The sequence below is a fragment of the Barbus barbus genome (genome assembly GCF_936440315.1).
Source record: "Barbus barbus genome assembly, chromosome: 12".
NCBI classification, from domain to species: domain Eukaryota; kingdom Metazoa; phylum Chordata; class Actinopteri; order Cypriniformes; family Cyprinidae; genus Barbus; species Barbus barbus.
Window position 1 is genome coordinate 18,962,504 of NC_136740.1, and position 11,863 is coordinate 18,974,366.

Sequence of the window (11,863 nt, forward strand, 5' to 3'; positions counted from 1 at the left end):
GCATTAATGAGCCATTTGTGATGTTATCAGTGTTTTGTCTGCAGGGCTGTTCTCAGGCTCTTGATTGGGTCCCTATGGAGGAGACATGCCCTAATTGGCTAGCGTTTACAAACACACACATATGCACTAAACACACTGAAGAGTGATGGGTGTGCGTGGGTGCACAAAAGGAAAATATCAATCAGATGCTGTGAGGGGGATTTTAGAGCAGCTGTGGCTCTAGATTTTAGTTTGACACAGGCCATTATATTTTTTATTGATGGTGTCATAAAATGGATTAGAAAAGAGGAAACCATGCATGCGTCCTACTGAGTGAGAATACAATGTAATGGCCCCCTCTTGTGGTGAAATGGGTTGTTGACAACGTGTTAATAAACTTTTTTTCATGAACATCGAATTTGATTGTGTTATGAGTTATAATGTTATGATTAATGATACTACTATGATATAATATATATACATATATTATGAAATCATAAATAATTAGGTGCATTCACTTATGTCATCTGCTTGTATAGAAACCAAAGGAAGTTCTTATTACGATTACTGCCCTGCTGCTTATCACAAAATATTAAAATTTTAAAGGATTATTATATCTGTATAATCAGCATATCCATAAATATATCTGATTGCAGTCCTCAGAGTGAATCTCAGGTCTTAAATGGGCCATTGTTTTCAGCCTCTGAGAGCACATCTGTGCAAGTGTTTTAGAAGACAAAACATTGGAAGAAATGAATAATGTCTGTTATCCCTGGGATCATATTCTCATCATCTGTTCTTTGTTTTTTTTCCTCACCCGTCTCGTCCCACCTGCTCTCCTTCTTCAGTGCGGCTTCTTCGATCGAGCGCGGCCACCCAAAGATGACGACGTGTCGGACCGCGAGCAGCTGACTGCAGAAAAATCCACAGATGCGTGAGAGCAGAACAGATGACAAGTATGAATTCAGAGGTCATGGGATGATGAATCACCATGACGAGAGTGGAGGAGCTGTGGCCGAAGGTTTCAGTATCTTTGTAGAAGTCTACAGATCCAAGCCTGTAAATAAACTACAGCTCTCACACTGGACTGCGGTCTGTGAGCTGGGCCACAGTACCACTCAAAAACGTTTCTAAAGCTTTATTTAAAATGACAGAAGAGCAAGAACTCTGTACTTTGCACTCTGTAGAGCTGCAATATCCACAGGATCCAAAGACCCACGTGCCAGAACAAGACTACAGGCTACAATCCCAAAGATTAAGATCTCACTGTCTGATCAATTCCATCAACTTACATTGAAGCAAAGTGATGATTTCTGACTCTATATTGTTTAACATTATCAGCGGAACTTCCTATCATCTCAGTCACCAGCTCAGCACAAGATCTGGATCATTCCACATTATGCTTCACATTGGCCACGTACACACTGCAGCTAAATATGGATTCATTCTTCAAGACATTTCTGATATTTCTTTAGTTTCATATTTAAATATCAAACACCAAAAAGGGTAAACTTTTCCATATTTCATGTTTGCAGTAGAGAGATTATTATTGTATTATGATGATTATTACTGTGCTGTTTAGGTGATTCACACCCACACTTGTATATAGTAGTCACTCCCAAACCTTTCCAGCGTGTAAATGGCCATTTTTCACAGAACAGAAAAAAGCTGTGTGCAAATAATTGATGTCACCTACAGTGCGTACTGTACTTTATGTATTGTCATAAAAGTATTGATAATGATGGTGTGGTAAATTCTGTGATCTGACTAGAATCTTACAAAGCTGGTTTCACAGCATTGTCTCATTTCACATGTCTTGTTAATGATTGTACTGATTAAATATTGAAGCTTGTAAAAGAATTGCTCACTAAGTAGACAGATGGGGATGGGGGGTTATGAACAGATATAAATTATATGTGCAATAATGGGACATTTTTGAGTTGATAATTTGTGTGTACACTGGCTCCAAAATGTTTAAAACCTGAGGTTCAGGTTGTTTTGTATATAAAGTTAAAATACTTATTTGTCAGGCTGATGTGCTGACATGAATATTTCATTTCCAAACTAAAGGGAACAACAATATTTTGTCTTTGTGTTCTAAATATATTGACCGATAATGTTAGATGACATGGGCACATTTATTTCGTCTGTTGGGAATTTGTTTTTTAGACTGCTGCTCTAACATGTTGCATTCAGAGCATGTTAATGACATTTTTTCTGGTTTCATATGGATTTTTACCTCAGTCAGTGTCCACCAATACACGTCTTCAATAAATATGGACTGAGAATACAAGAACTGGTTTAAAATAACGTTAGTCATAACAAAACCACATCTTGTCATATTTTCTCCTCTGGAAGGACATGATCAATGTTTGTTCATGATTGATGTATTATGCACCCCTGTCTATTTTTAGTTTACACATCTGAAATTAAAATGGAATTTGAATCTATTCTTTATGTACTACTTTATATTTGAATTGTTGCATTGTTCTACCTTTGAACAAAGTGAGGCAGAAATTTCAGATGCATTTGGAAGAAAGGTGGAAATACAGTATAACAACTGGAGAAAGAGCAAATTGACTGTTCTCAGTTTTATTCATATATATAGACACACACGCTTTTTGTTTTTATATTCATTGCACAAGCAATGGTTTGCACATGTGCACGGCACGAGCCACAAATGTGCTACGGTTATGTGGCGTAGCGCTGCACCCCTGCTAAGCCACCCCCAACAGTGCAGAGCAACAAGGTGTTTTGTTTCTTGAATGAATCTGTTTTTGAACGAATCGTGTGAGCCAGATTCAACGGTCCAGGCATTCAGATGGACTCGCTTGTACACTTGAACGAGTTGTGTTCAACCAAGTCTCTGTCTTTCTCACACAGAACAACCTCCTGGACGGTAACCAATTTGATTTCAGAAGTGGACATTCGAACAAAACTGCCTTGCTTTCTGTTGTTGAAGCCCTAAGACTTGCAAGAGCGGTCTGCTGCTTTTAATACGGTCAACCATCAGATCCTCTTGTCAACCCTATTGAGAAAGGGCATCTCAGGAACCGCACTCCAGTAGTTTGAGTCTTACCTCTCTGATAGGTCCTTCAAAGTATCTTAGAGAGGTGAGGTATCCAAGTCGCAACATCTAGCTACTGGGGTGCCTCAGGGCTCAGTTCTTGGACCACTTCTCTTTTCTGTCAACATGGCATCACTAGATTCTGTCATTCAGAAACATGGCTTTTCATATCACTGCTATGCTGATGACACTCAACTCTACCTCTCATTCCATCCTGATGATCCGACAATAGCTGCTCGCATCTCAGCGTGTCTAACAGACATTTCTTGCTGGATGATGGACCATCACCTTCAGCTCAACCTAGCTAAGACAGAACAGCTTGTAGTTTCAGCTAATCCATCGCTTCATCACAATCTCACCTTCCAATTAGGCTCATCTACCATAACTCCTTCAAAAACAGCCAGAACCCTTGGAGTTGTGATTGATGATAAGCTGAATTTCTCAGACCACATTGCAAAAACTGCCTGTTCCTGAAGATTTGCATTATACAATATTAAGAAGATCAGGCCCTTTCTCTCAGAACATGCAACACAACTCCTTGTTCAGGCTCTTGTTCTGTCCAGACTTGACTATTGCAATGCTCTCTTGGCAGGTCTTCCAGCCAATTCTATTAAACCTCTACAATTAATCCAAAATGCCGCTGCAAGATTAATCTTTAATGAGCCGAAAAGAACACACGTCACGCCTTTGTTCATCAATTTGCACTGGCTACCAATAGCTGATCGCATTAAATTCAAGGCATTAATGTTTGCCTACAGAACCACCACTGGCTCTGCACCCCTTTATCTAAATTCATTACTTCAGCCTTATGTGCCCTCTAGAAGCTTGCGTTCTTCAAGTGAACGGCGCATTATTGTGCCATCCCAAAGACGCACAAAAACACTTTCACAGACTTTTTCATTAACTGTTCCCATCTGGTGGAATGACTTGCCCAATTCAATCCGTGTAGCCGAATCCTTACCCATCTGCAAGAAACGGCTAAAAACTCATCTGTTCCATCTTTACTTGACCCTCTAACTCTAGCACTCTCTATTCTAATTTTATTTTATCTATGTCTTTTTTTATTTAAAAAAAAAAGATTATCTGTACTGCGTTAGGCTAACCAAAACTTGTAATAGCACTTGCACGTTGTTGCTCTTTTGTTGGTTTTGATTGCTTCTTATGTCCTCATTTGTAAGTCGCTTTGGAGAAAAACATCTGCTAAATGACTAAATAAATAAATATTCAAGTGATGTCATCAGCGTGATTTTTATTTAAAAATAACAGATTTTTGTTAAATGGTAACACCAGTGACAACTCCAGGGGACACTTTTTTCATCATATATTTTATCATATTTATTCAGCATTTTGTTTTATTCTGACATTTACATCACATATTTGGTAGTTATGAATACATTAATGTATTTTAAATGGTAGAAAAACTTGTTTTGGACCTCAAAATAAAGCACTTTCCTGCTGTACATGGCTGTGGGGACAAGCAGTTCTGTGGTGCTTGGAATTCTTTCTAATTAATTAAAAAAACAAACGTTGCCACATTGACAGCTCAAGAAGGTGTAATTGTTCAAATAACATATTGTTTCATTTAAAAATATAAAGAAATTGTAACCCTAAAGTGAAATTTCTGTAAAGGGGAGGGACGGAAAAATTTACCTTTTTGAGCAAAAGAAACAACATTTATGATACAGTTGTTGTCAGATTTCTTTGGTGATTTCAATTATGAAATTTAATCGTAAACATAGTGAACAGTTTGGGAGAATTTGATGTTTCCCCATACAAAGAGAGATAGGAGCTGCACTTGCCTGCCGAGAGGAGTTTCAAAGACACTCCTCTCGGCAATACACACTCCTTTCTCCAAAACACAGGAGAAATGGTTAAGTGATGCGCTCCCATCACATTTCAGTCCTGTGGCATCACTGCTCCTTCAACACAGTACTTCTATAGTTGCTAAGACGTTTAAGAATAAAATACAGTAATAATGTACAGGTTTACTGTGATTACCTCTATAAAATAGTAGTGGTATATAATACATTTTTGGAAATTTGGTCTAGCATAATTCTGAAATGAAAACTTTTTAAACTTTTCATTCTCACTTAGGTCCATCAGCATCCTTTGCAATAAATCCAAGTCTATTCAATTACTCCCCACCAGCAAAAATCACGTTTAAAAGCCTTAATTACACAAGGATGTATGAAACTGCATGTAGAGAATGAATAACATCTCGTAAATATACTAATTAAGTGAGGAATAATCTAATAATGATCCGTTTTAATGCACAAGGCGATTTGATTAGCTGTGCTGATAATATAAAAAATTGTTTCTATAAATGTCTTACCTTTTAAAAGTATGACGCTGATAGATAGTATGAGCGCTAACTTCCGGGAACTATTGAGCGACTCCACGATCCGCCATTGCTGTAAAAAAAAAACCGGTCCTTTGAAGTCAACGGAGTTGTCGCAACTCTCTCTCTCTCTCTCTCTCTCTCTCTCTCTCTCTCTCTCTCTCTCTATGTATTTTTATTTTGTATTAAATGTCAGTCATATTACAGCCAATGAACATAACAGCAGTCATTCCAACATACTGTATAGAAAAATATTATACAGACTACAATATGTAACATACGAGAACATACAAGAAATAAAATAATTAACAATTTCTCTCTCTATATATGGCTCTGGCTGTAACATAAAAATATCGGATACCAAACGAGATACACGCATGAAATGATTAACGCCAAAAAAAACAAACAAACAAAAAAAAAAACCTAACATTTTATTTCGAAAGTGTCTTTTTATTTATATAACTGCATTTATTTCTTTCGCTTTTGATAAAAGTGAATTAGCGTTTGTCTTAGAGCACTAATGTCAAATGACTGACACATCAAACTCTCGAAGCGAATATCATTATACTTTCAAATGAAACTGTACAGTCCATCTGAAACTAGTCACACTCGAGAAGAAAACGAAAGCGAAAGTTAGTTACAAATTGTAGGCGATTTTTGTGACTTTATAACGAATCAGCTGTATTTGCTGGCGCAAGCGCTTTGATCTAGCCAGCGGGTGATTGATTGAACAGGAAGAAATGGCGTCCAAACGTCCCTTTTCTGAAGAGGATTTTGCGTGTCCTGTTTGCTGTGACATTTTCAGTGATCCCGTGTTGCTTCAGTGTGGCCACAGTGTGTGTAGAGGCTGTATCCAGCAGTACTGGACGACCAAAGGTTCAAGAGAATGTCCGCTGTGCCGAAAAAGATCCAACAAGAACCCTCCGGTAAACTTAGCTCTGAAAAACTTGAGTCTCGCTTTCCTGAATTACCGGGGCCCTTCAGAGGAGCTGTGCGAGGTTCACCGGGAGAGACTGAGTCTGTTCTGTCTGCATGATGAAGAGCTCATGTGTGTGGTTTGCAGAGAGTCGCACAAACACACAAATCACGCGTGCCGTCCTGTCAGTGAGATCGCCGAGGAACGGAAGGTACCTACTGGTGATGTTTACTGTCCTTAATCAGTTTTGGAATATTTAATATTCTAACTCACTCATGTTTTCTTCATTTTAGAGAGTTTTTAGCAGTGAGCTTGATCTCTTGACTAGAAAAATGAAGATTATACAGCATGACAAATTTGAATGCAATCACCAGGCTGAGCACATATGTGTGAGGAGGATGAGTTTGATTAATGAGTTATTATTTTTTATTATTCCTGAGAATGACGTTAGATAACACCTGTGTTACACTATATAATTATATTTTTATGTGTATTTGGTGTATAGCGCCAGGTCTGGCACACAGAGAATGTCATCAAGAAGGACTTTAAACATCTTCACCAGCTTCTGTATGATGAAGAAAAAGCCATGCTTGTGGCATTGAACGAGGAAAAGACCCAGAAAACACAGCTCCTGAAAGACAAAATTGAGAAGATGACTGAAGAAATATTATCTCTATCAAGAACTATCAGAGAACTGAGAGCTAAATTTGATAGTGGGGATGTCCAGTTTCTTCAGGTTAGCCTGTTTGTCTTTTCTTTCTTTAACTCTATGTAACTTTAAAAGGTACAGCAAGACAACTACCTGTGATAAATAGTAAAAGTATGAAAATAATCTACATATACCAATTATATTGGTCATTTTATCTACAAAAAAACTAAATGATTTAGGCCATGCTGTTCAGTCTTTATTAATTTTTCATATTTCCTACATTTTCAATAGAGCTTCAAGGACATATTGGAGAGGTGAGCAAGATTACTCCCTTTCCTCTTTTTCCCCTCAGTATTGATCAGTATTTATTGTTAAGCAGCAGTGCTGACCTCTGAATGTACTTCCAGAGCCCAGAACATGAATCAAGAACCAGAAACAGTTCAAGGAGGGCTTATTGATATTGCACAATACCTGGGCAATTTGAAGTTCACAGTGTGGTCGAAAATCAGACAGTCTATCAGTTACAGTGAGTTGATTTATGAAATTTTCATGCACAATATAAAGCTTTTCTTTATTGAAGCTGATAAGCAATTAACAAACAAAAGGAGAAGTCTTAAAAATTCTTCTTAAAAGTTCCTAGAAATGTACTCTTAGTATTCATGTTGGTTTCATGATTTTGAAAAATGTTTATATAATTTTAAGGAAACGTTTCAATTTAATGGTTTGTCATGTGGTGTGATCATCCTCTTTTCTTTACACATTGAATATGTGTGGACCTCAATCATTATTTTCACAAATCATTTTTTTGTTGTTTTTTTAAATAGAATAGTTGGCCCAAAAATTAAAATTTGCTGAAAATGTACTCACCCTCAGGCCATGGAAGAGGAAACAAATTTGTTGAAATTTAGCATTACATCGCTTTCTCACCAATAGATCCTCTGCAGTGAATGGGTGCCGTCAGAATGAGAGTTCAAATAGCTCACAAAAGCATCACAAAAATCCACAAGTAATCTACACGACTCAGGTCCATTAATTAAGGTCTTGTGAGATGAAAAGCATGTCTGTAATAAATGCATCAACGTTTTTAACTTCAAACAGTTGCTCTCAGCTAAAATATGAAGGTGTCTTATTTGATTCATCTCTATCTTTTGCCTCACACATTTCTTCTGTTGTTAAAACCTCTTTTTTCCATCTTCGTAATATTGCACGTCTTCGATCTTCTCTGACTCTATCTGATGCTGAAATCTTAATTCATGCATTAATCACATCACGTCTGGATTATTGCAATGCTCTATTTCTTGGTCTGCCTAAAAAACTTATTGCAAGTTTACAGTATGTTCAAAACTCAGCAGCACGACTTCTTACCTCCACCAGGCGTTCTGCTCATATTACTCCTCTACTGCATGATCTTCACTGGCATCTCGTATACATTTTAAGATATTACTTCTAACATTTAAGGCATTAAATGGTCTTGCACCTCCATATCTGTCTGACCTGCTGTACTCCTGCTCTCCACTCTGGTCCCTCAGATCATCTGAGCTTGGTCTTTTGTCCATTCCTCGTTATCGGCTGTCCACTGTAGGTGGTAGGTCATTCAGTGTCAACGCTCCAAAATGATGGAATTCGCTACCCCTTACACTTTGTAAATTATCTTCTTTGTCTACCTTCAAGACTCCGCTAAAAACGTATCTGTTTAATTTGCATTTTGGATAATGTGGCTTTATTTGGCCTATTTGTTTGTATTGTCTTTTGGGTATGTAAATGTTTTGCATAGCACTATGTAAAGTGACCTTGAGCAATGGAAAGGCGCTATATAAATAAAACTACTTCTTCTTTGTCTAAATCAGGAGAGAATTGTTCACAGATCAAGCACCATTTATAAGCTAAAACATTCCAGAACAGTTGTAAACAAATATGTTGGTGAATTTTGATGTGAGAAGACAACAGGGGATGGACTTTTTCACTGAAGGAAGCATTATTATGAATTATGGAGTTGTGTTTTGGTAGCGACCGTTTAAAGTTAAAAATACTTTGATGAATTTGATTACAAACTGGCAGATTTTCACTTCACAATCCGCTTGTTAAGTCTGACGTCACGTCACTGCTTCCAGCTCCAATCGCTCTATCAAATTCCACAAGAAAACAACAAGCAATGCTAATATACACTCACAATGTGATTGTTGTTTTGACATACATCATCTGATGCTACATGGACACGTTTTTATCAGCACCTATTCACTGCAGAGGATCCTTTGGTTAGCGTGCATTGATGTTGTACTGCTAAATTTCTCCAAATCTGTTCCAATGAAAAAAACTTGTTCACATCCTGGATGGTACATTTTCAGCACATTTTCATTTTTGGGTGAACTATTCCTTTAAAATAAATTTTCAAGGTAAAAGCAGTTTTTTTTTCTGAATTCCCATTATTAATTAATAAATATTATTAAGTATGGGGGGAGTCACACCTCCATTTTACAGCCTAAACTAACCTGACATGGTCATAGAAAGGTCAAATCATCACAGTTATGAGGTTCTAAAGAGGTCCTCTCTGATATTTCCAATTTTCTTTTCTTTTTTCTTTTGGACCACATGATTATGATTTGGCAGTTTTTCAAAGTAGTAAAGCAATTTAATTAAAATGCTTGTTTCTAAGCATCGATTGATTACATTTATAATGCAACGTCTTAGTAATGTTCTCTGTTTTCAGCTCCTGTGGTGCTCGACCCAAACACCGCTAACGCTCAACTTATACTGTCTGAAGATCTGACATGTGTGAGGGACCGAGATGAGCAAGAGGAGGAAGACGTAGATGGTGTGCAGCTTCCCGATAACCCCGAGAGGTTTGATAGGTGTCCCTGTGTTCTGGGCTCCGTGGGCTATTCTTCAGGGACACACATTTGGGATGTGGATGTGGGAGACAGCACTTTCTGGATGCTGGGTGTCACTACAGAGTCTGTCAAGAGGAAAGGAACCAAAAGCTTGCCCAGCGAGGTCTGGTGCATCGGCTATGACAGCGACACGCTCAGTTTGAAGGCTCCTCAGGAGTCATGCATCCCTTTCCTTGGATGTGAGAAACCAAAGCGAGTGAGAGTGAAACTCGATTTAGATGAAGGACAGCTTTCATTCGCAGATCCTCTCAGCAAAACACTCTATCACACATTCACAACCAGTTACACGGAGAAGGTCTTTCCGTTCTTCTGCAGTCTGTGCAGCGTCTCTCCTCTGAGGATTCTGCCTGTGATCAAGCTGCTTAATTAAAAGATATATAAAGTCTGTTTAAAAGTTTTTTTTAGCTTTGGCATGATGTCCTTCTGAAAATTTGTAAGGTAATAGAAAAACAGTGCAAATTGACTGGTGATTTAACTTCTTTAACTTTGATTCAGTCTTCTTGAAGTTTTTTTCAGGTTATTAAGTAAGTAAATTCAAGAAAAACATATTCAGTTTCCAAAAGTTAATTTGGTTTACATTGGAAAAACTGGTACATTTTATACAAATAAAGTGTGTCATTACTATAAAGTTCACCATGATAAATCTTTATCATTTTTGAATGCGCATTGTCTCTCTTGTTTGCATGTTAGTGAGATGAGATAAATAGTTATAGCATTAGAATAGTTATAAAAGAAGTGGCAATAATATCTGATGAAAACAGAAACAGAGACCATACACTTGATGTCATAGTAAAAGGAACAATTATTAACAGCAATGATTTGAAAAGAAACTAGTCATAAGTCAACAGCTGATATCTGCACCACAAATCCCCATAGAATTCAAAATCAAAAAATTGTAGCAATGAAATAGTTACTTGAAAATATTGGGATACTGATTGGTGACAAAGGATTCAATACTACTATTATGAATTAAAGTACATCATGCATTCTCCAAAACACGTCCTCTGTAGGGTAAAGGGGATGCTAGAGCTTATCCCAGTACCTCAGACTGCAGGCTATCTATCTATATATATATATATATATATATATATAATTTTTTTAGTTATATGTATTATATGAATATTATATTCAGAAGAACATTATAAAAAAATTATATCTATTCTGCCAAAAATCATGACATTTGTAATGTTTACTCAATATTTAGAAAATATAAATAAAAATGTATATATACAGGTGCATCTCAATAAATTAGAATGTCATGGAAAAGTTCATTTATTTCAGTAATTCAACTCAAATTGTGAAACTCGGTGTATTAAATAAATTCAATACACACAGACTGAAGTAGTTTAAGTCTTTGGTTCTTTTAATTGTGATGATTTAGGCTCACATTTAACAAAAACCCACCAATTCACTATCTCAAATTAGAATACTTCGTAAGACCAATAAAAAGATAAAAAAAAATTTTTAGTGAATTGTTGGCCCTCTGGAAAGTATGTTCATTTACTGTATATGTACTCGATACTTGGTAGGGGCTCCTTTTGCTTTAATTACTGCCTCAATTCGGCGTGGCATTGAGGTGATCAGTTTGTGGCACTGCTCAGGTGGTATGGAAGCCCAGGTTGCTTTGATAGCGGCCTTCAGGTCATCTGCATTGTTGGGTCTGGTGTCTCTCATCTTCCTCTTGACAATACCCTATAGATTCTCTATGGGGTTCAGGCCAGGCGAGTTTGCTGGCCAATCAAGCACAGTAACACCATGGTCACTGAACCAGCTTCTGGTGCTTTTGGCAGTGTGGGCAGGTGCCAAGTCCTGCTGGAAAATGAAATCAGCATCTCCATAAAGCTTGTCAGCAGAAGGAAGCATGAAGTGCTCTAAAATTTCCTGGTAGATGGCTGCGTTGACTGTGGACTTCGGAAAACACAGTGGACCAACACCAGCAGATGACATGGCAGCCCAAATCATCACTGACTGTGGAAACTTCACACTGGACTTCAAGCAACATGGATTCTGTGCCTCTCCACTCTTC

General features: G+C 37.4%; 2 protein-coding genes across 3 annotated transcripts in view; both read left to right on the forward strand.

Annotated features, from left to right (window-relative positions):
* The window catches only part of LOC306877608 (integrin alpha-8-like), a 75,496-nt gene extending 73,066 nt beyond the window's left edge, over positions 1–2,430 (forward strand). Inside the window, exon 30 of the mRNA XM_079429465.1 lies at positions 828–2,430. Within this exon, the coding sequence (XP_079285591.1) occupies positions 828–917 (90 nt within the window). The 3' untranslated portion in view covers positions 918–2,430. The remainder of the gene's footprint in view (positions 1–827) is intronic.
* Positions 2,431–5,989: 3,559 nt separating this feature from the next.
* On the forward strand, positions 5,990–10,494 carry LOC306878056 (zinc-binding protein A33-like). 2 transcript variants are annotated; one of them, XM_079430152.1, is made up of 6 exons: positions 5,990–6,511; positions 6,594–6,689; positions 6,806–7,036; positions 7,241–7,263; positions 7,357–7,475; positions 9,657–10,494. In XM_079430152.1, exons 1-6 carry the CDS (start codon positions 6,125–6,127, stop codon positions 10,205–10,207), a joined length of 1,407 nt encoding a protein of 468 aa, XP_079286278.1. In that variant the 5' UTR covers positions 5,990–6,124; the 3' UTR covers positions 10,208–10,494. The 2 variants fall into 2 exon arrangements, with proteins under 2 accessions (XP_079286278.1, XP_079286279.1); XM_079430153.1 differs by lacking the exon at positions 6,594–6,689 and having other exon boundaries at positions 5,996–6,511; positions 9,657–10,477.
* Positions 10,495–11,863: the final 1,369 nt, after the last annotated feature.